Source organism: Petaurus breviceps, unplaced genomic scaffold, assembly GCF_028583685.1.
Source record: "Petaurus breviceps papuanus isolate PSGF00001 unplaced genomic scaffold, PetGlider_PUasm1.0 126, whole genome shotgun sequence".
NCBI classification, from domain to species: domain Eukaryota; kingdom Metazoa; phylum Chordata; class Mammalia; order Diprotodontia; family Petauridae; genus Petaurus; species Petaurus breviceps.
In genome coordinates this window covers 53897028-53921962 of record NW_027185655.1, presented here as the reverse complement: position 1 = coordinate 53921962, position 24935 = coordinate 53897028, and the positions used below count along the sequence as shown (strand labels likewise).

General features: G+C 40.2%; 1 protein-coding gene and 1 long non-coding RNA gene across 2 annotated transcripts in view; one reads left to right on the top strand and one right to left on the bottom strand.

Annotated features, from left to right (window-relative positions):
* Positions 1-352: 352 nt before the first annotated feature.
* Positions 353-21483, bottom strand: LOC138167248 (uncharacterized). Its single transcript, XR_011169839.1, has 4 exons — positions 21351-21483; positions 20763-21005; positions 2096-2201; positions 353-1470 (listed from the first exon to the last, which is right to left on the bottom strand). It is a non-coding gene; the product is annotated as an uncharacterized lncRNA (long non-coding RNA).
* Positions 21484-22032: 549 nt separating this feature from the next.
* Positions 22033-24935, top strand: part of SNX25 (sorting nexin 25) — a 256900-nt gene continuing 253997 nt past the window's right edge. Inside the window, exon 1 of the mRNA XM_069095984.1 lies at positions 22033-22636. Coding sequence (XP_068952085.1) covers positions 22175-22636 — 462 coding nt within the window. The 5' untranslated portion in view covers positions 22033-22174. The remainder of the gene's footprint in view (positions 22637-24935) is intronic.

Below are 24935 nucleotides of genomic sequence, written 5' to 3'. Positions count from 1 at the left end.
TATGATCATGAAGAGTCAGATTCAACTGAAACACCATGTATATGTATGCATGCATGTACAAATATGTGCATAAACTACATACATATAAATTTTGCTATATGTCATATATGTGATATATGTTATATATCACATATATACATATCTTTAAGGCTTACAAAGTACTTTTTCCATATATTATCTCATCTGATTCTTACAACTCAGTGCTATTTTTATCCCATTTTACCCATAAAGGAAATGAGACATAGGGGTTTAATGACTTGCCTAATAATAGCCATTAAATATTTAAACTCAAGTTTTCCTGACTCCAAGGACAACACTCCATCCATACTACTACCTAAGTGGTTGAGTCAGTCAATAAACTTTTATTGAGTTCCTATTATATGCCAGGCACTGTGCTAAACACAGGGATACAAATAAAGATGAAACAGTCCCTGCTCTCAACGTATTCACAATCTAGTAGAAGAGACAACATGCATATAAACTATGTATGAAGATATATTATAATGGGATAAATTGAGGATAGTCTATAAAACCAATCATGATCAACTCTCCTAAGGACTGCTGCCATTAACAACTTTAAGGATATAATTGCATAGTATAGTGAACTCTCTATTCAGCAATAAGCTAAAGCAAAACATTCAAGAAACTAAAGCACAATATTCACAAGATAACATAACTTATTACTAAGGTGGCCACATAGTCTTAAAATGTGTCATTCAGTAAGTCACAATTTCCTCAACAGAGTACCCAAGTAAGGTCTTCTTTCATCTTGACTCCAATCATCCTTAAGGGGTAGCAGAAAGGACAAACACCATCCACTCTGAGATCACAATAAGTCACAATCTCATCAGTCATTGAGTACCCAAGGAAAGTCCTTTTTCATCTTAACTTCAGGCTGACTTCCAAACCCCACAGCCCCTCTTCCACTGGCTGACTGCTCCCAGCTCTTGCCTGGAATCACACGTAGGCAGCTCTCTGCTCTGGTTCTATATCCCAGCTTACTGCTCCACTCCAAGCTCTTCAAAGTTTCTGTTTCTAGGAAAACAAAGCTACAATGTTTACATACATTGCTGGCACTACCATCTCAATTCACTTTTTGTCCGACAAAGTAACACAAATCAACAGACAAAGCTTCTGTCTGAGAAATCAAACATAAATCAAAAGTAAATTCCCAGGATTTCTGTAACAGCAGTAAAGTCTTCTTTCAGGATTAATGTAAACAGCAGTAAAGTCCTCTTTCAGAGCTTCTGTATCAGTAATAAAGTTTGTCTTTTGACAGACAGAATGTTTAGTTCTGACAAAGTAACATCAACACAGACAGAACAGATGGACAGAGTGGCAAAACCACAAGTCTTCTTCCTCTCAGTTCTGTTTGTTCCCAGCTTGTGCTCGAGCTTCGCTCTGTTCCTTCCTCTTCTGCTCTTCTGGTGAGCTCTTCCCACCATGGCTTCCATGTGATGACTGTTAGGTCTATTAAGGGCACAGAAGGTGTTCAAACTCCCTTAGGCCTCTTAAGGGCAACAAAAGTATACTGTTTCCAACAAAGACTCCCATAATCAAAGGCAAGGCTCAAAGGTACTTGAATAGTTGAAACAAGCAGCAAGTTACTACTTTGTTTGCCATTACATAGTCTCAGAGGGAAGGCACTAAGATTAAGGAAGACCAAGAAAGGCTTCTTGCAAAAGGCAGGGAAGAGGGAAAGACCACGAGCCAGACACTGAACTAAGCTGAAGAAATGTCTTAGAAATCAGTAGAAAACAGCTACCGGACTCTTTATTGGGTGATAAATATGGATTGAATGAACCTCAGATGAGAAGAAGTTATTGAATGATGGAGGTAGTGGAAGAGACTGGAATTAGGAATGGGGATGAAGGAATATTCCAATCCTCACCCACCATAGCTAATGAATGGTGGTGGGCTATGAATAAAAGGTTAAATGTTAGAGAGGGTAGTTAGGAGAGCTGTCATCAGGAGGCAGTCAAGTCTCAGTGAATGCAATAGGGGGAGTGAGAAAAGAAAAGGTTTAAGATGAAAGCTAGTTTGTTACGTATGGAGAAGACATTCCAGAGAGTACTTCAGAGGGTTTTGGCTTTACCTAACTGCAGAGTTTCCTTTTCCAGGAGTTCCTGTGCCAACTAAATGACAAGCAAGCTTAGTTCCTGTCCGCTATGTCAGTGGTCTTCAGAGTGGTTTCAGGGGGTCTGTGAAGTAAAAACTAATAGTATTAAAATATCTTAATTTCTCATATGGTAAATATTGACAGATATAACCAGTGGTGTGCTGGTAAATATTTAATAACCCTTGGGGGAAAAATATACCCCCAACACACTTTTAAAATTAATCTGCAAGGGGGTGGCTATGTGGCACTGTGAATAGAGTACCAGCCCTGGAGTCAAGGGGACCTGAGTTCAAATCTGGCCTCAGACATTTAACACAAAAACTAGCCATGTAACCTTGGGCAAGTCACTTAACCCCAACTGCCCTCCAAAAAGCAAAGACAAAAAAACAATAAAATTAATCTGGCATTATGAATATTTTCCCATCACTTTCTTAAGTCCAGACAATCAACAAAACAATAAATGAAGCCCTGATTTGTAGCATTTGTTGATTTGTGAGGCATAAATGTTCACACTGAAAATTTTAAATTGGTTTCCAAGATGGCTCCAGAACCCTGGATTATAACCCACATAAAGAAAAGTTCTGGGTAGGGGAAAGGAGGAAGTGCGCAATAATTTTTAAGAGTGTAAAGTGGCTGTGAGACCAAAAAATACAAGAACTTTAGTTTATATTTTGTGACTGAGTATAATTTTTTAAAATAATATTTTTCTCCAATTACATATAAAAACATTTTTAACATTCTTTTTTTTTTTAAGTTTTGAGTTCCAAATTCTATCCTCTTCCTCCTCTTCTTTTTCCCTGAAATGGTAAGCGATCTGATATAGGTTATACATGTGAAATTATGTAAAGCATTTCCACATTAGTCATTTTGTGCAAGAAGACTTGAAAACAAATCAAAAAGAAAGCGAAAAATAATATGCTTTAGTCAGTATTCAGACAATATTAGTCCTTTCTCTGTAGGCAGAGAATGTGGTTCATCATTAGCCCTTTGGGATTGTCTTAGATCATTGTACTGCTGTGAATAGCTAAGTCATTCACAATTCTTCATTGTACAATATTGCTGTTACTGTGTACCATGTTCTGGTTCTTCTCACTTCACATTGTGTCAGTTCATATAAGTCTTTCCAGGTTTTTCTGAAAGCATCCTGCTTGTCATTTCTTATACAAAAAAAAATATTTCATTACAGTCATATACCCCAGTTGGTTCAGCCATTCCACAACTGATGGGTACCCCCTCAATTTTCAATTCTTAGCTACCACAAAAAGAATGGCTATAAATATGTTACAAGTAGGTCCCCCCCTTTTTTTAAATCTCCTTAGGGTACAGACCTAGTAGTGGTATTGCTAAATCAAAGGGTATGCACAGTTTTATAGCCCTTTGGGCATAATTCCAAATTGATTGGGTGTAATTTTTGCTTGTGTTGGCCTCTAATTTCATTAGTGTGGGGAAACCTTCTTTCATTTATGTATATCACCAATGCCAAATCTTTTATAAACTTGATTACAGAGTTCCCTGGGGCTGAGAGAAAAGCAGATGTCAGAGGCCTGACTGGAACCCAAGCCTTGCTCTCAGTCCTGTTTCCCCATCTACTAGGCTTGGCTGTCTTTCCTCATCATGATAATTTTTTAAAAATAAAATTTTATTTATGGAATTAGCATGGTATACTAATATGGCACTTAGTCTCAGGATCAGAGTATCACAAAATATCAGGGCTGGAAGGGATCACAGATGGGCAAATATTTGGCAATTAGATCACTGATTATTTATGAGAAAGCAGTTTCAGAGAGTGATTTGTGCATAAACCAGATAGCAAGAGAATTTGTAACAGTCTGATCCCCTCATTTTACAGCTCTATGGCCTTGGGAGTATTGTTTAATCCCTTTAAATTAATGCCTTTATCTGCAAAATGGAAGTGAGATGCGTCTTTACCTTTTGACTTAGAGACAAAATGAATACTTATTCTAATTTAAAGTTGAAAAATGAACGGCAAAATAATACTTCTTATGGAAAGAGGCTTTTGTTAGACTTCTTTTACAAAGACATGAAGGAGTGAATAGAGCACCTGCCCTGGAGTCAGGAGGATGTGAGTTCAAACCTGGCCTCAGACACTTGACACATTACTAGCTGTGTGACCTTGGGCAAGTCACTTAACCCCAATTGCCTTGCCTTTCCCCCTCCAAAAAAAAAAAAAGACATGAAGAAAATCAATAGATTTTCTTGGTTCTATTGTTCACATGACCCTACTATATTAAGTTTTCCTCCAATGCCTCTTCATGGCATGGTGATGACCTAGAGCTCTCAGAGGCTATTTAGCACCAAACAACAGTGCATACTACATTATATTGATGATACAGGAAAGGCTTTGAGTATGGTCCATGCCCTGAACTCTATTGCTCTCCAAAGACTAGCTTACCTAAGGAAAGAGAATCTCATCACCAATAGACTGGCCAGTTGGTCACTTCTCAGCCGATGGCACCCAAGAAACAAAGAAAAATATATTAACTGTCACTGGGTCCTGTGCAGGCCTCTCTGCTTTTACAATAACAGGATGGCAGAAAAGGATGCAGAGGGCGCTAAGAATCATAGAGATTATACACTGTCTCTATAATAAACATTAACGTACCTGTGCCTGAGTGGATATGAGTGGATCTTTTGATCTTTTGGGGTACAGACCTAGTGCTGGCATTTTGTCAAAGGGCATGCACAGTTTCGTAGCCCTTTGAGCATAGTTCCAGAAGTGAACTATAACAACCTCGACATTTTTACTAAGAAACAAAAGCAGAAGACAAAAGGGTGTTGCAGCTAATTAGAAGGATTGCTCACAGCTTCTCCTTGGAGAGAGCTGATAAAGTTGGTTTTATGGGTCATTCAAAGGTAACAAGACCGTAATATTTTATGAAACCTTTGGTTGTCTTTTGTTGCAGTGCTCAGGATTAGCATTTGCAAAAAGACCACATGGTAATTATAAAAGAAGGAATAACCATTAACTCTGAACCTTCACAGACTATGTACTTTAATGAGGCAGACTCCACCATGGACTTGCAGCATGCAGTCATTCTGTAATTGGTAAGATCTTCTAACCACATGATTAAAGGGAGCCTCTTTGGCTAGATATTAGAGGTGAGGAAGTAATACCAGTCGAGACACTAGTCAACCAGAATATCTTTCTTCTCTTGGGTTTACTTCCCTGTGCTGGCAGATGTTCTATTGAAAGAAGAGAGATGATGCTGTGGGGGGAGAGAGAAGCTTCCCCACCTGAGGCCAATATGTTGTTCATGAATACAGACAGCAGTTAACTGCCTTGATTCTTTCATTTTGGGTGAAAGAGATTGGAGATGACAAGGAGTCAAAGTCATGCTGGGTTTTGCAGCCAGCCAGCCTCATCTTGATGCCCTGAGAAGGGAGGGATGGCCTTTAGGATCTTGGTCATAGGCAGTGATGTCTCATTTGGACATCATTTATGCTATTGAGAATTTTTTTTTAACTCTGAGTCTATTCTTCCAAGACCAAGGTGGTATACAGACCTAATCTCTATTCCAGGGCCAGGATTGCTCATGACAAGAGTGTGTCCCTAAGATGTTAGAAGAAGGGATGTTTGAACTTTCAGTCTTTTTATATCTTCAAATATGCCTTTGTAAAAAAAAAATAATCAGGTTAATTTATTAAATGGAATTAGACTACTAGCTGCTAATAGTCAGCAATAGGAGGAACTATGTCAGGGGAGTTCTCAAGATGATACACCAACTCCAATACGGAAAAATAGGCATGTTAATGCACTGTTAGTGGAATTGTGAATTGGTGTAACTATTCTGGAGAGTAATTTGGAACTAAGCTCAAAGGGCTATAAAACTGTGCATGCCCTTTGACAAAATACCAGCGCTAGGTCTGGTACCCAAAAAGATAAAGAAAAAGGAAAGGACCAAATCTGCAAAATATTTGTAACAGTGGCAAATTGGAAATAGAGGGGGATTTGTTGAATGATTGTGATGGAGGACTAGCAGGATGGTTTTAGAAAAACTTAGGAAGATCTATATGAACTGATGCAAAATGAAGTGAGCAGAACCAGGAAAACATTGTACAAAGTAACAGCAATTTTATAACAATAACCAGTTGGCAAAATGGTGGTGGTGGTGGAGTTGAAGGGTATTGGTTAGCTACTCTGATCAATATAATGATCCAAGAAAATTCCAAAGGACCCACGACGTAAAATGCTATCTACCTCCAGAGAAAGAACTGATGAATCTTGAATGTATAGTGAAACATTTTTTTACTTTATTTTTGCTTTTTTTTTTTTGCAACATGGCTAATATGGAATTATTTTGCATGACCTCACATGCATAATGGATATCATATTTCTTGCCTTCTCAATGGGTGAGCAAGGGGACAAAGAGAAGGGAGAGAATTTGGAACTTAAAATTTAAAAATAGTGTATTTTTAAAAACGTGATACTCCATTGAGATGAATTCATTTGGCAGGATCTGGCATGTTGGTATTTTGGGGTATCCAGAGCAATCCTAACCCTCTTTATGTTTTCTTCTTCAGAAGGAAGTGGATTTTATGCAGAAAATGATGCTTGCAAAGCTTGTGACTTTGTTTGTAAAACATGTGAAGGAAATGCCACCAATTGCCACTCATGTGAAAGGGACCTGGTATTGGGCCAGGGCATGTGTCAGGAATCTTGCCCGGAGAGGCACATTGCTGTGGATGGAATCTGCAGACATTGTCCAGAGATGTGTGAAAAGTGCATACATGAGAAAACATGTAAAGAATGCATACCTCCTTTCCTCTTGCGTGATGAGATGTGCCTTCAGAACTTCCCCCCAGGCTTCTATGAGGATTCCTACAAGTGTTTCCCTTGCAGTGAGAGCTATAAGGAATGCATACTTGGGGGCGGCCAGGTGACGCAGTGAGTAAGAGCACCGGCCCCAGTGTCGGGATAACCTGGGATTGAATCCGGGCTCATATACTTAGCACCACACCCAGAAATAACTGGCTGTGTAAACTTTAAAAAAAAAAAAAAGGAACACATACTTGTTTTTCAGAGTTTTGCTACCACAAAAGGTGCTGCTAGAAATATTTTTGGCATATATGGGGCCTTTTTGTTTTTTAACTCCTTGGAGTACATGCCCAACTGTGGGTCTATGGGTCAGAGATTATGAATAGTTAGTATTTTTTTCTGGCATAATTAAATATTGTTTTACAGAAAGCTTGGATAAAATACACAGTTCTATGAGCAATGTATTAGAAATGTCTTTCATCCTGCAGCCCCTCCAATATTTACTATTTCTGTCTTTTCTTATCTATGTAATTTGCTAAGTGTGAGGTAAGATCTCATGACAATTTAAATTTACATTTTTCCTTTTAATGATTCGAAGCACTCTCTCATATGACTGTTAACAGTTTCCAATTCTTCAGAAAACTATTTGTTCATATCCTTTGTTTCTCAGTCTTATATTTTATTAGTTCTCTATATATCTAACAATCAACTTTATCAAAGATGTGAAGATTTTTTTCTCTACTGACTTTAGTTGAATTTATTTTGTTCATGACAAATCTTTTTAATTTTATGCAGTCAAAATAGTGTATTTTTTCTTTTACAATGAATACTTTCTTTAAGAAGACAGGAAACATGAGACTTACCAAGTACCAAATAATATCATTAATTGATTATATCTAAATTATTAATTAAATGTTAATTTAAAATAAATACTATAAAATAAACATGTCATTTTAAAATATTATATTAAATTATCATGATAAAATTATCATTACACATCAAATATTGCACTGAGATAAAATTCTTATTGAATAAACTTAAATATGATCATATTTCAATGATGGGAAATGACTGGTTACTGATGCAGCCATCATTTCGGAATCTGCAGGTGTGATGAGATATTAACTTGTTAGAGCAAAGATCAAAATCAGTTCTAAAATAGAAAAAAAAATAAATATAAGAAAACATGGCATATACAATTGAGGCAACTCCAAACTGATCTATTTAGTAAGCAAGTTAATAGTTCCAAGAAAAAATGGAAAATGGGTCAAAAAGGAAGTCAGCAATACTGACTAGGTAATTCACTAGGGAATCAACTGATGAAACTCAATTTCCATGTCAAAGAGGTCAAGAGAATCTTAGCTAACAAACATTTGATCTCTTTTCTAAACAGAGAGCTATGGCAGCCAAGAGCAATGATGGTTTAGATTATTAGGATAACTAATCTGCAGCCTTGAGACCACATGTGGCCCTCTAGGTCCTCAAGTGCAGCCCTTTGACTAGATCCAAATGTCACAGAACAAATCCCCTTAATAAACAGATTTGTCCTATAAAACTTGGACTCAGTCAAAAAGCTGCAGACAAGGACCTAGAAGGTCACAGAGTCCCCACACAGAGTCCTGGTCTCTTTGAAGTTTCTGACCCTTTGTTCTTCCAAATAAACTTTGTTATCATTTTTTTTAACTCAGTAAGATAATTTCATCTGTAAAATCGATATAGAGGAAGATGTTGGAAAACTGTAGTATGTTGCATTGTAAAATGGTTTAAGCAAGGAAAAGCAAATTCAGATCATATCTATCTATGCTGCCCCTATGCTGCATCTATATATTTGGGTAACCCATGTGGGAATGCACATATATCAAATGGGCATACATATATTACATATTCTGTTATTATATAGCCAGCCTAAGAAAAATCAGGAGTGATATTGATAAGGAAAGATTAAAAGTGGAAAGTAAAGTATATTAAATTTAATAGAATGAAAGCATGTCAATTTCAATATGTATGAGTCTAATGATATTGTATTAAAACGAGTAAAGAAAAAAGCTTAAAGTAGTATTAGAAGAAATATATGGAAATAATACTAGTAGGTGATTTCAAAGCCAACTATCAAAATACTAATATCTCAACAAAAAGATAAAAAAGATCTTGTAAATCTGAGATTGTTGAGCAAAACTGTTGAGAAGATAGTTGAAGTTAATAGATAATATGATATTATATTATATTCCATTACATTATTTTATAAAATCTTAAGGAAAAGAAGCAATAATACTTTTCCCTTCAAGTACACATGGAATATACACAAAATTGATTCATGTAACACACTTCAAGGATCTATGTTTTCCTCTGTGCTTTCCATTGACACAGATAGACTACAGATCTTCTTTGACTTAGTAGATGTTTTTCAGGAGTTACCATGGTAAAAAAATTCAATAGTGTGGTGAGCTTGGTGATAAGACTCATAGTATCTGGCCCATAGTAAGCACTTTATAAAAGCTCATTGACTTGAGTTGCTTAGCTAGGCTGGTCTTTGGACAACAAAGCACACATCATTGTGCCCATATTCCAACTCTTTATAGCTTGGCAAGATCTGTTAAGAATTGTTCTTGCTGACATAGCCTTCCAGAAGCCAGGGTCACTTTTATGCCTCTGCTAGCAAAGGGGACTCTTGGTTCAAGCCAAGAGGGATAATTAAGAAGGGGTTGAGGAAACATGTAAATGAGGGATTTTCCCAGTAGTAAAATAGAGGTCACTAATATTAATGTAAACAAGCTTACACACACACACACACACACACACTCATACATACATACATATTATATATAGACATACACAAACAATACATGTCCCAGAATTTGACCTAAAAAGGGGATTTTCCTTTGTACTCACTGATTTATAATCTTTGAGCCTGTCTTGTTGTATTGCCTATGTTTGAAAACCAAGCTAGCTTTTTCCTAGGGCCTTGTCATCCAAATGAAAAAAGGTAAAACATTTTTCTTGAAAAAGACTCTCTCTTTCTTTTCCTGATTCTGGCCAAGTCAGGGAGTAAGATAAGAGAAACATAGATATGATGAACAGGGATCTTTTCCCCAATCTACAGAAATTTTTGGCGTTGTAAACTAATCAGATACTAAAATGTAAGTCCTCTACGGTGGATTTCCAAATTGTAGTTTGAATGTTTTTTAAAATGCTGAAATATTTAGTAAGTTTTAACTCTGTGGAATTTGTTTTAAGGAAAAAGAAAATTAAAATTGTGAAAATTGCAGGGAAACAACACTTAGATCTCTTATTACCCTTTGCCTGGAAAGTGACAGATTTATTGTTTTAATGCAGGGGGAAGGTAATTTCACTGATTAGAGAAAAGGGAACTGAAGATGTTTGAAAGTAGTATCAGTGAAACTGGAAAATTAAGAAAAAATAGGGTGCAGTTTTCAGTTTAAATAGCTGTGGCATTTAGGAATTGCCTGTTATGAACTCTTTTCTGGTTCATAAAAAAGAGAAAAGTTTTTGTAAATCAGAGAATAAGTAAAAAGTAAACATATTTTATTAGAACATCTACTTCAATATTTGGGAGCTTTACAAATTAAAGTTAAGTACAAATCAATTTAGAAAGAAAATTTTGAATTGTTGTGTGTGTTTTTAAATTAGAAATTTTGCTGTAAATTATGTTAGACTCCCCAATTCAGGTATGGATATTAATTGAAATAGATTTTGAAGAACTTGTCACATTTTGATAATAAATTACACAGGCTGGATTTGGAGTTAGATCCACTTAAGCCATGTGCAGAAATAAACAACTCTGCTTTTGTTAATCAATCCCTGCCAGAAATTAAATAGATATTTATGTTTTCTTACCTAGATGGCATGGTAAGGGTGTAGATAAACTTAGGAGCATTACCACTTGGGTATATGAGAGAAAGAATAAAAGAAGGGAAAATCTGAGCCAACATCTCCACCTCATTCTCCAGGGCAGATTATGATTATGATTGCTACTCAACATCACAAAACTGCAGGTTAAATAAGGGAAATCAGTTTGGGCTAAATTTCAAAGCCAGTTTATAATTTGAATTTTAATAACCATGTCGCTTCTTGCCCACAGAAAGAGAAACTTATTTGTGGGAGCAATTTAAATGTGAATAAAATTTAATTTGGGAAAATACTTTTTGTTATTTCTGTAAATAATATAACAGAACTTAAATCATTTGGGTAAATTAGAAGTCACCAAAAGGTATTTGAATAAATCATGTGTTTGTAAGCTTTTAAGATCCCCAAAGGCAACAGTATTGCAATTGATTGGTGTTATATAATAATATCCTGTGCTAAAATTAATAAGGAAAAATTCAGTAGGGTGAAGATAAATTCTATAGATAATCTGAGATATGATTGGGAAAGAAAGATTACAGGAATTGAGTAGATAGAAGGAAGTAAGGGAGTATTGTCAGGTTAGAATATGAAAGGAGTACAAGAAAAGTTCTGTTTTAAGGGGCTTTCATCAAGGTCCAGGGCAGCTACGTGGCATAGTGATAGAAAGTTGGGAAGACTTGTTTTCCTGAGTTCAAATTTCATCATCCAAATTCATCTATAAAGTGAGCTTGTTATGGTTTCATGATGTGTTGTGGCAGCACTGTTTCAAAGAATTCAGAGTCAGACCACCTCTAATCCAAGAACCGAATGCCAGTAAGCCTAAGGAAATCTCCCCTATAGCCATGTCCTAGGTGCTTGAAGGACCTTCCAGCTAAGAGAAGGGAAAAAGATAGGCTTACCTTTGGATTAAAGGGGGTCTTTATCAGAGGCTCTGCTCCACGTGGAATGGAGGTCAGAGTCAGAGACTTGGCCCACCCAGAGATGCCAAAAACTGTTGTGGTTTTATGGTGTGTTGTGGCAGCCCCATCTCAAAGAATTCAGTCACCTCTAATGTCCATCTCTAATCCAAGTATAGGCATTTATTGAGGACTGATGCCCTTCAGAAGCATCAAAGATACAATTCCATAACAGAAATTATGAATATTAAAAAATTATGAATATAAAAATAAATATTAAAAATAAAGGAGGGGTTTGTTAAGGGATTAGGTGATAGGGAGAGGTCCCTTCTATGGTCTGGTGGTCAAACATCCTAGTTGTGATGCCCTACGATTGGTTAGCTATTGTAGTCCTGTCTGGTCAAGATGGATAGTTAGGCATTATGGTTCTTTCTTGGGCTAAATGGATGATATGATTGTGGTTGAATATAAGAACACACCTGTCCAAATATGAGAATTGGATCTGGAGGCAGTGGTTAGCTAGGGGTAGTAGCTGTATTGAGTCTGGGGGCCTGTGGTAGGGTTAAAGTCAGATTATGTGGTTAAATCAGGACATGCTTGCTGTTCAGTGGGGTCCATAAGGAACTTAGAATATGGTGGCGAGGGGCAGCTTTATTAGGATTCCAGCAGGCTGGAGAAGGAAATGGCAAGCCACTCCAGTATCTGGCAAGCCATATCCACTCCCAAGAAAACCTCAAATGGGATCATGAGATTTGCTATGAAAAGCAGAGATATGGCTGTAACAACATCAAGACTGGGCCTCCATGCCTAAGCCTAAGGGCACAGAATGACTCAACATAGATAGAAGACGATAAAGCATGCTTTGTTCTGTTTGATTTCAGGTATGAGTTATAGTTACTATTTGGAACAGCCAATCATATAGCAAAGTTCCATGTCATTCACAAGGTATAATAGCCATGCTCAGGATTAATCAGGTGGAAAACATTCCTGTTAGGAAAGGAAATGACACAATGGGAAAACCAAGTCAAGAGGATCTACCTTAATACATACCAAGGTTGTCCCTTCAACATTTCCTAGGTAAGGATACCCACCAGTAGAAAGTTTGGTCTGTATTAGCCATGTAGGTAGACACTACCAATGAGTTTTCCATAGCAACAAGATGGAGAGAGGGTTTGTTGCTTATCCTGCTCTCCACACTTCCATTAAATCATATATTTTTTTATCCATCTGTGATACTTCCCAGTCTTTCTTCTCTTGTACCTCCCAAAACCATATGAAGGGTAGTAAGCTCCACCTTGTGGTCTTTTACAGCCCAGAACCCCTTTTATTGATAATTGCTAGCCTCATGAATAATTTGAAATGCTCAGAACCTTTTGCTTCAGTTTACTTTTTTTTAATTGTGACATTGGTAAAATGAAGGGGGTTAGAATAGATGACCACTAAGGTCCCTTCTGGTTCTACATCTATGATTCTATGAAGATAATACTTAAAGATATTTGAAAACCAAAATTACTCAACACCTACATCTTGCTCCTGGGCTAAATATCTCTAGTTCCTCCAAGGACTCCTCCTATGGCATGTTTTCTATTGCACTTCCATTCTGACTGTCCTCTGTAGGTACTCCAATTTATCAATCCCCTTATAAAATATGAGGTCAACAACAGGAAATAATATTCCAGATTTGGGCTGGGCAGGATATTTCAACAAAACAAACATTTTGGTCACTGTTGTGCTTTTATTATTGCTAATTAAACTAGAATGAGGTTTTTTTTTTTTTGCAGGGGTAAGGCAGGACAGTCGGAGTCCAGTGACTTGCCCAAGGTCACACAGTGAGTAAATGTTAAGTGTCTGAGGTTGGATCCTAACTCAGGTCCTCCTGACTCCAAGGCTGGTACTCCATTCACTGTGCCACCTAGCTGCCCCCAGAATGAGTTTTTTGGGTTGCAATCTCACACTGTTGCTTTATTTGAGTTTGTATCTATCTAATTAGGATATGGTAGTAAATTTGTACTCTGAATGTATGTAATGGGAATGCAAATTTGGAAGATCTTCCCTGTCCCTAGGCTAAAATGCATCTGAAGCTTGGGGAGGGAGGCTTGTTTTTCAGTAGATACTTCTTGACTGGCCAGTGAGTCAATAAGGTTGTTACATTTTCTGAGCCAGGAGAAGGCTATATAAGCCCTGATGTGTAGCTTTGTTTTGGGACTCACTTTGAGAAGTGTTCTGTGATTTGATCTGAATTCTGGGAAGCCGTTGTTGAGAGTCCCCCGGCTTTGAAAAACCCAGATGTGGAAACCCAGATGTTGACTGGGTATGGATGTAATGGTTGGACAGTTTGGAAAGCTGTCTACTTGATCTGTTAATGTCTTGATAATTCTGTCTGTATATTTTGAAGTTTGGGGTACTGACCTTTTTCCCCTGAACAAGGTAAATGATATATGTCTGACTGATTAAAGTAAGCTTGTTAACCCATTTTGAGTTGCTTTCCTTTAACAAAGCAGATCCAAGAACCTGTGGTAGCTGCAAACCCTGAGGACGCTTGGGGTGCTTGCTGCTACAAAATGGCGTAACGAACAGGATCTGCAGAGTAAAAGGAAAGTATGGGGACTGGGATAATTGTTTGTTTCCCAGTTATGGTAGCCGTGATTCTGTGGAGCTGTGGAGCAGGAGAGGAGAATGGCCTGCATGCAGACTTCGCTGAGCTGAGAGCGGGAATGGTGAGCTGCCTGCATCAGGACCTGGGCAGAAGCCAGGAGCGGCTGCCGCCTGTGGGAGGAGAAGGAGCCCAGGAGTTCGGAATTCAGCCACAGGAAAAGATAAGAACTGAGCAGCAAAGCAGGGGCACTGAATGTGTTTCCTGGCTGCATCCCACAGTTTGGGACCCTGTGGGAGGATGGACTTGTGACTATGGTGGGTGGGATGAAGTGCCTTGGATCCCCAGGGACCCCACCTTGTTGGTTTTGTTGCCCAGCCCCCTCTCTGTGCTTGGAGGCAGGGGCTGGAGCTGTGTGAGGGGAAGGACACCCCGCCCCCCCCCCCCGAACTTTATTTGAACTCTTGTTTTGAATTGAAGTGATAATGCTATCTATGTACTTTGTGTTTGTTTAAGGGCCAGTGGCCACTTTGGTAACTTTAGTTCTGTACTTTGAAAATGTGACCTAAGAAATGTTCAGAGCTAATTCAAAAGTAAATTGTCTATGCTACGGGCATGAAAGATCTTGGGGCCGAATGTAATGGGAATGCAAATTTGGAAGATCTTCCTTGCCCCTAGGCTAAAATGCATCTGAAGCCTGGGGAGGGAGGCTTGTTTTTCAGTAGATACTTCTTGACTAGCCAGTGAGTCAATAAGGTTGTTACATTCTCTGAGCCAGGAGAAGGCTATATAAGCCCTGATGTGTAGCTTTGTTTTGGGACTCACTTTGAGAAGTGTTCTGTGATTTGATCTGAATTCTGGGAAGCCGTTGTTGAGAGTCCCCCGGCTTTGAAAAACCCAGATGTGGAAACCCAGATGTTGACTGGGTATGGATGTAATGGTTGGACAGTTTGGAAAGCTGTCTACTTGATCTGTTAATGTCTTGATAATTCTGTCTGTATATTTTGAAGTTTGGGGTGCTGACTTTTTTCCCCTGAACAAGGTAAACGATATATGTCTGACTGATTAAAGTAAGCTTGTAAACCCATTTTGAGTTGCTTTCCTTTAACAAAGCAGATCCAAGAACCTGTATGGGCAGCAAACCCTGAGGACGCGCTTGGGGTGCTTGCTGCTACAATGTATAAATCCTTAATTTCCTCATCTGTCAAATGGAGGATTAAAAATAATTCCTAATCCCAGGGGGCAGAGTCCCAATCAATGTGAAAAGGGGACTCTGAACAAACTTTGGAGCTGCAGAACCCACAAAATGACACAGAGAAGCTAACCTCCCGCTGAGGACAGCCTGGTAGGCCAGAAGAAATCGGCCAGCACAGTGCTCTGGGAGCCAAGCCCAGCCCCAGCCAAGGCTTTAGCCCCAGGGTGGGCCTGACCAGCTGCTGGCTGGAGGGACTCTAGATCAGCAGCAGCTGTGGCCATTTCCAAAATTATCAACACATAGATGCGAAGGACAAAGTGAGAGGTCAGTGCAGTCTGGACTTTGGGACCCAGTAAGTAGGAGTGTGTTGGCTTTTGTCCCCGGGGCAAGAAGCCACTGAGATGCCAGCACAGCCAGCCAGCTCCACCTGGCAGCTTTAGCTCCTGGCCTGCAGAGTGTAGGGGGACCAAGCAACCAGTCTGAGGGGTAATCACTCTTGCTTTAACCTTCTTGGATCTGGATTGCAGTCTAGGGTGGAGGTCCTGGGGTGTGTGTCCAGCTTGCCAGACCATGTGGAAGCCTCAGAGAGGGCACCCATCTAACACCTCTGGCAGCTGAGAAAACCCCAGCATTTGGGACAAAAGCTCCCCTGTCTGGTGGCAGAGTCCTATTGTGGCAAAAAGCCCAGGGGTCAAGTGACTGAGGGGCAACATGACCAGGCAAAGGAAACAAAGCAGACAGAAGATTCCAACATTAGACTCCTATTTTGGGGACAAAAAGGAGAAAAGCATGAAACAGGAGGAAGACAGTGAAGTCAGAACTCCTTCACCAAAAGCTTCAAAGGAAAATATGAGCTGGTTACAAGCCATAGAGGACCTTAAGAAGCAGATAAGAGAAGTGGAGGAAAAATTGGGAAGAGAAATGAGAATGATGCAAGAAAATTATGAAATGAGGGTCAACAGCCTGAGGAAAATAATACCTTAAAAAATAGACTAACTCAAATGGCAAAAGAGGCACAAAAAGGCAATGAGAATAATGCCTTAAAAAGGCAAATTTGCCAGATGGAAAAAGAATCTCAAATGCTCACTGAGGAGAATCATTGCTTCAGAATTAGATTGGAGCAAATGGAAGCTAATGACTTTATGAGAAATCAAGATGCTGTTAAAACAGATCCAAACAAATGAAAGAATAAAAGGCAATGTGAAATATGTCATGGGAAAAACCACTGACTTGGAAAATAGATCCAGGAGAGATAATTTAAAAATTATTGGACTACCTGAAAGCCATGATCAAAGTAAGAACCTAGAAATCATCCTCCACGGGAGGGGGACAAAATGTGAAACTCAAGGAATTGTGGAGTTGAATCCTGTACACTAAAAGGTAACAAATAAATTAATTAAAAAATTAAAAAAATCATATGATCGTATAAAAAAAGAATAGCTAATAAAAACAGTTAACAATTTTATAGCACTCTAAGGTTTTCAAAGTGCTTCATACATATTATTTCCTTTGATCTATATGACAACCCTATGGGGTAGGTGCAATTATTATCTCCATTTTATAGATTGGGAAACTGAGGCAGAGAACAAGATTAAGTGACTTGTCTAGGATCACAAAACTAGTAAGTATCTGAGAGAGAATTTGAGGTCTCCCTGATTCTAATCTCAGTTCTCTCTCTATTAAATATATGAAGGACTGACATGACTGATAGGGTTAGAAGTTCAAGTCCTGAGGTTTAAAAAAATCTGACCTTCTAAAAGTCTCTTGTTCACACCTCTAAGAATCAGGATCTAAACAGTTTCAAAGGACACAAAGAAAAATGCTACCTACTTCTACAAAGTACTGATGAACACTGAGTGTAGATAGAAGCTTCCTTTTTTCACTTTGTTTTTCTTGTTATTTTTCATGTGTTTTCTTCTGCAACATGGCTAACATGGAAATGTTTTGAATGACTTCACATGTATAATTGATATATTGCTTGCCTTTTCAAAGGGTGGGGGAAGGACAGGAGGGAGGGAATTTGGAACCCAATTTTTTTTAAACAAATGTTAAAAAATTTTAAATATAATTCGGGAAATTGTTAATGAAATATATATATATATATATATATATATATATATATATATATATAAAGAAATCATCCTCCAGGAAGTTCTCAAAGAAAACTGCCCTGATTTTTTAGAACCAGAGGGCAAAATAGAGGTTGAAAGAATCCACCAATCACCTCCTGAAAAAGATTCCAAAAAGAAAACTCCTAGGAATATTATAGCCAGGTTCCAGAATTTCCAGATTAAGGAGAGAATATTACAAGTAGCCAGGAAGAAACAATTTGAATATTGTGGAAACACAATCAGGATAACCCAGGATGTGGCAGCTTCTACACTGAGGGATTGAAGGGCTTGGAATATGATATTCCGGAGGTCAAAGGAGCTGGGATTAAATCCAAGAATCACCTACCAAGCAAAATTGAGTATCATGTTTCAGGGGAAAATATGGTCATTCAGTGGAATAGAGGACTTTCAAGCATTCTTGATGAAAAAAACAGAGTTGAATAGAAAATTTGACATTCAGATACAAGAAGCAAGAGAAGCATGAGAAGGTAAACAGGGAAAAAAAAATCATAAGAAACTTATCAAAGTTGAATTGTTAACATTCCTAAATTGAAAAACAATAATTATAACTGATGAAACTTTTGTCAGTATGAAAATAGTTGAAGGGAATAGAAATATATATATCTATATATAAGGGCATATGGGCATATGAATACATATGTGAATGTGTATATATGTTTACAGGTATACATAGATAGAGGGCACAGGACCAATTTAACAGGAAGGGATGATACTTAAAAGGTGAAATTAAGAGGTGAGAGAGGAATATAATGAGAGGAGATGGGGAGAGACAGAATGGGGTAAACTATCTCATAAAGAAGAGGCAAGGGAAAATGGTTATAATGGAGGGGTTGAATAGGAAGGCAAAAGGGAATGGGTCAACCTTATTCTCATTGAATTTGGCTTGGGGAGGGAATGAAATACACACTAAATAGGGTATCTCACCCTACAGAAGAGTAGGGGGGAAGGGGATCAGAGGGAGGATGACGGAAGGGAGGGCAGGCTGAGGGGGGGAGGAGGGAAATTGGAAGCATCCACTTTTGAAAAGGGACGGGATCAAAGTAGAGAATAGAACAAGTGGGAGGTGGGGAAATATAGTCAGTTTTTTACAATATATCTACTATGTTATTGTTTTGCATTAGCCACACATGTACAACCTATTCTAAATTGCTTATCTTCCCAGTAAGGGTGGGTGACAAGGGAGGAAGGGAATGAATCTGGAATTCAATGTTTTAAAATCTAATGTTAAAATATATGTATATATATATATACATATACTATTATTAATTCTATTTTACATGTAATTGGGAAATAAGATATACAGGCACTGGGGCATAGAGATCCATCATGCCCCACTGGAAAAGTCGAAGGGTATGGGAGAAAAAATGGGAGAGAGCAGATTGGAGGAGGGGATTTCCTGTGGGACTGCTATTTTGGGGTGGTGGGTAGGGGAAAAACAGGGAGAAAATTTGTAACTCAAAATCTGGCAGAAATGAATGATGTAAATCAGAAGTTACTAAAGCATTTGAAAAATGAAAAAAATATCTAATCCCCAGAGTTTTTATAAGGACCATATGAGGCAATATATTTAAAGTGCTTAGAAAACCTTAAAGTAGTATGTAAATGCTAATTATTATTATTAATGCCCTAGTTTTTAATCTAGTTTCCTCCTCCTATGCTTATGCAAGTGGTTTTTGCATTTCCATTATTAGTAATAATCCATTTACATATAGTTCTTCAAGATTTACAAAACCTTTAAAATATACTTTCTTTACAAAAGCATGTAGTGTAAGAATTATCATCACTTTTTTTAAAATTGAGGAAATGCTAAATCTAAATGACAGCTATCAAGTGTCAGAAATGAAATTTAAACCCCAGTTTCTTGACACCAAATCCAGAGCCTTTTTCACTGCCTTTCAATTAAAAGGGGGTGGGGTGGAGGTGAAAAGCACCTACTACATGCCAGGTTCAAGCAGACCCAGGTTAAATGATTTGCCCAAGGTCCTTATCTAATAAGTATCTGAGTCTGCATTTGAACTAGAGTCTTCCTGACTCTAGGCCCAGTACTCTATCTACTATTCCTTCTAGATGTCTTCAAATCAGCAATCATTAAGTACCTACTGTCACCTAAAAACTCTCAGATCAACTAGGTGATGGGTAAGAAAATGAAACATTTATTCAGTGTCCAGGAATTACAATTCAGGACAACATGCTGCCTCATTTAGACAGAGATGCCTGAGAAGAAGGGGAGAAGGAGATTCTTACAAGACATAGTTGTAGGAAATAGTAGGAGGGTGTAGTTTGGATTCTGAAAACAGCCAAGTTGCAGGAAGGGAGTGTCAAAGTTTTGAAGGGTTACAAAAACAAAGGTTCGGAAAAGTCTTCTGTCCAGGAACAAAAGGTGGTCAGAAACTGTGGGGGTATGTTGGGGTCTTCTTTGGAACAGTTAGAAACTGTTGGTCAGAGCAGGGTAGGCACCCATAGTTTCCCAGGACTTTATGCTACTAGGTGCTAGGTACTGAGAATATAAAGAAAAAAAAGGGGTGGCTAGGTGGCACAGTGAATAGAGCACCGGCCCTGGAGTCAGGAGGACTTGAGTTCAAATTTGGCCTCAGACACTTAACACTTACTAGCCCTGTAACCTTGGGCAAGTTATTTAACCCCAATTGCCCTGCTTTCCCTCCTTCAAAAAGACAAAAAAAAAAAAAAACCAAGAAAAAAAAACCCCAGGCCTTCCTGTCAAGGAGCTTATATTCTATGGGAGGTATGAAGTTAAAAAATTTATTGTACATAAATTAATGAAAAGTTTATTTGAGGTGGAGGCAGCTAGATGATGCAGGGGGTAGAGGCCAGACCTGGAATCAGAAGACACATCTTTCTGAGTTCAAATATGGCCTCAGGTACTGACTAACTCTGTAACCCGGGCAAGTCTTAACTCTTTGCTTCACTTTCATATCTGTAAAATGATCTGGAGAAGGAGATTGCAAATCACTCCCCTGTCAGGAAAACCCCAAATGGAGTCAGTAACTGAATAACAACAACACCTTTCAGGGTTAAATATTTGTAAAGGACTTAGCGTGTAATATACATATACATACACATACATAAACATGTTTATTCCCTTTCCCACCCTACCCTTACATAGAAAGACATTTTTAAGATGAAGAGTGTTAATAAGGCCAACAGATATGTAGATTGTATACTCACGTTTGTGTCCCATTTATATCCTTTGTTAGGAGACGAGAAAAATATGTACATAAAAAATTCCTTGTACTAATGCCACTTTGCTTTGGTAAAAGCGTTTGTGCTGGATAGTTGCCACAGAAAACAGAAACACTGGTGAGAACAGGAAACGGAAGCCAAAGTGGTAATCACAGCTGTGCCCACCCTCTGGTACCAATCTTGCTTCCTTGAACTTTTCCCATCTCTTACATTCTGCCCATTTGCTATCTAAGGAAAGAAGGGAGAGAACGGGGAGAGTAATTTTTTCAAAACATAACCAAAGAGTCCCAAAAGGGGAGTTTAGAAATGAGGACATTTACTGTGTTTTCATAAAGAATTACCAACCTCTTTTACCCATATATTAGAAAAGCCATAAATACAGAAATATGTAAATTCTGTACATATGTAGGAAGAAAAAGGGGAAGAGAAACAAGGATTCAGAGTAGGGGTCTTAGCAGTCTGTGCTGAACCTCTAAATACGGGAGTTTGAGGAATGCATAAACGTATCCAGAGAGCTCATTGCCTAAGGCACTGAGTGACCAGCAGAGTGGAGTAAAGGGGAATTATCAATACCTTGGGCAATTGAAGCAATATTTTCCTTTGGGGGTTGGTGGCCAGTTGAGGCTGCTAAAGTTCTCTCGGGGGTGGGGAGGGGTATGAAAAAGTCAGTGGGCGTCTTAGGTTGTCTCGCACCTTTAAGATTCATAGATGAGCCCCCCTCCCCGGAAGTTCCCCTCCCCTCCCCCCGCCCCCCATCTCATCCCTGGGTCAAGTCCGAGTGCCAGAGAATGACAAATCTTCCCGGAGGGCTCGGAGGTGGGAGCCTGGCCCCCGAGCGGGCTCTCCCCCAGGCCACCCCGTAAAGCTCGGGCTTGGCGGCAAAGGCTGCTTGTTCTTCTCAGCTGTCACTCACCCACCGGCCACTGCCTGCACTCCTCCCCCTCGACTTGACACGCACGTCGGGGCCGCCTCCTCTTCTTCCTCCTCCTCCGTCTCCTCCTCCTCCTCCTCCTCCTCCTCCTCCGGTCCGCTCTGCTCCACCCGGTGCATTGACATATTAAAAATCCCCCCCGCACCTCCGGCGTCCGTGCGCCCGTAGCCTTGCGGGCTACCTGAGTGGGCTCGGCTGCAGCGCGGGCGCAGGGGGCCAGGGGTGGCGAGGGAGGCGCCGTCCAGCCCAGCCCAGCCCAGCCCGGAGGCTCCGCGCTTGGGCCAGTGTCTCCAGCAGGCTGCGGGGGAGCGGGGTATGAACTGGGACTGCCCGTCGCTCTCGTGCAGCAGCGGCCGGAGCCGCGGGAGCAGCCCGAGAAGGAGCTGGGGAGCGGCCGCCTTCCGACCGAGCTCTGGGGGACAGCAAGGCGGGAGATGTGCCTGTCCCCAGCGGCACAAGGAGCACCATGCACCCTGATGCCACCGACCGCGGCGCGCCCGGCCTCAGCCTCGGCCGGCAGCCGGAGCCCGTGGCTGCCGCAGTCCCGGAGCGGAGCGCGCCCTCGGCCCCGCGCCGAGGCGCAGCCGGAGTCCGTGAGCTGCCACCGGCTCCCCGCGCCACCACCGGCTCGCCCCCGGCTGCCCCGGCCGCCGCCGCGCTCGGGCTCGTGGCGCTGGCGCTGGCTCTGTCCTGGCTGGGGCCCGGAGGAGGCGGGGGTTGGGAGCCCGGGGAGCGCGGGCTCTGGTCGGTCCTGCTCCGGCTCTGCCTCTACCTGGGCTGCGCGGCCGCCGCCTTCCTCCTGGGCTCCCTCGTCGCGCTTCTGGGCCACAGCCGCAGCGCCCCGCAGCCCCACTTCCTCGGCCCCTGGGGCCGGCTGACCGGCGTCGCTGCCCCGGCTGGGGGTGCAGCTACCCGAAAGCTTCCCGGGGTGAGTAACAGGGCTCCCCTCCCCTTACCGTGTGTGTGGCCGGGTGGGGGCTGGCGTGCTTTCTCTTTCTGCACTTTCTAGGTGCACAGGCTGTCTTCTTGGAATGTCCCGGGAGGCACCTTTGGCCCCAAGTATGACCATCCACATCCTCTCCCCACTCCCCCTGCTAGGAGCACGGAGACGTGCTTGGAAATTGGGAGATGTTCTGTCTCCCTCACCCCCAACTCCTTGTACCTGATTTTCTGGCACTGGGTATAATCTCTGTGGTTCAGTACTGGGATTTTATCCAAATACAAATCGTTGGGAAGGGTGGGCTTTTGCTAATGGGAAACAAACAGTTCTAACTGGAACCCTGCTAGACAAGTAATTGGATAATTGTCCCAACACTTTAAGGATTACTTGGTTTCTCATATGTTAACATTACAGTGGATGAACAGCCGACCCTTGGTTACTAAGACCTTCCAGTTTCTAATAATTTTAAAGGGGATGCCAGAAATGAATGTTTTGCAATAGATGGAAAGCTGGTTCCTTCTAGGAATGAGACATTTCTATACGGGAGGAGAAGGATTTAGCAAAGTATCCTATTTTACATCTTCTACCTTACATTCTCTATTTACTACTCTGTGTGTGTGTGTGTGTGTGTGTGTGTGTGTGTATATACATATATATATATATATATATATATATTTGAAATTGGGTAAAAAGGCTTTGCATTTATATAGACGGTGCAGCTTTAATACTTAAAGCTATTTAAACTCTTTTAAAGTCTACAGTTGTGCTTAGACTTTTAGGACATTCCTGTATATACTCTGGTATATGTAAGTTGTATGACTTAAATCTATTTCTGAGCCTAATACAACTATCATTTGAAGGTGAAGTAACAAAATTGGAAACAACTGCTATAAAAAGGGCCACTGGGGATATGTCAAATGCCAACCTTCTACCTTTATGCAAAATGGTTAGTAATATGCAGGGCAGTAATTTGTACATTTCCTCTGTGTTATTTTTCTATGTAGTTTAGATCATAGGCCCCAGAAATTACCGAAATGGAAAGACTATCTAGTACAATGCATTCTGAAGCAAGAATTCCCTCCACAATATGACAAGTGGTCACCCAGCCTTGAAAACTAATGGGAAGAATAATGGGAATCTCATCACGTCCTAAAGCATCCCATTCCACTCTTGAACAGTGAGTGCTGTGAGGATAATTTTCCATATATTGACCTGAGGTCTGCATCCCTATAACGTGCACCTAGCCTGCCCTCTGGGGCCTAGAGGTACAAGCCTCACTCCTCTTCTCTATGTTGACCCTGGCTTAATATATTAGAAGATAGGCAGCTATGTCTTGCCCAAGTTGGCTCTACTTCAGGCTAAACACTTCCAATTGCTTCACATGATCCTTGGATAGTAGGATTCAAGTCCCCTCTCTCTTCTTATTGCCTTCCTCTGTCTGAATTCCAGCTTGTCAATTTCTTTCCTAAAATGTGGAGCTCATAATTAAGCAAAGTCTTCCAATGTGGTCTGACTAGAGCTGAGCAGAGAGGAACCCTAATCTTCCTTGTTCAGGGTACTATGATTTTGAAGCACCTTGAGATGGCATGATTCCACTAAAGTAAGCTGCTGAAGAGCAGGGATTGTCTTTTTGACTTTCTTTGTATCACCAGAGCTTGGCATACTCCCTGGCCCATAGTAGGTGCTAACAAAAGCTTATTGACAACTGACTAAAGTCTTGTACTGAAGTCTCATTTATAACTTGGAACAAACCCTGCATTCTGGCAAGCTACTCTAGTGGGGAGCAAACTCTACCAGGTAGGTTGGACCAAAGTAGAAGGCCTAAGGTACAGGCTGAGTGAGGGACTATATGTTTGAGGACCATCCCAAGTAAATTTGGAGCAACTCACCAGGTTAACTGCCGGATGATGGATATTCTGGCCAGGGCAACTCTCAATGATCATCTGAGTTATGTAGGGGTTGTAATCTCTGACCACAGAGAGAATACTGACAGAATATAGCTTCCTGAAGTAAGATTGATACGATTTGACACTTGACTCATACCATAACCATTTTTTCAAGCTAACGTCTTGAATGGTAGCTTGGTGTAGTCCAAAAAGTGTCAGACTCTGAATTTGGAGAGGCCTGAGTTTGAATTCTGGGTCTGACATTTACTTAAGTATATGATCTTGGGTCAATTGTTTAACTTTCTTGAGACTACTTCCTTATCCATGAAATGGTGATGATAATCTTTACCTTTATCTAAGTCATTGATAAAAATGTTGAACAGAGCCCCAAAGTTCTCTGT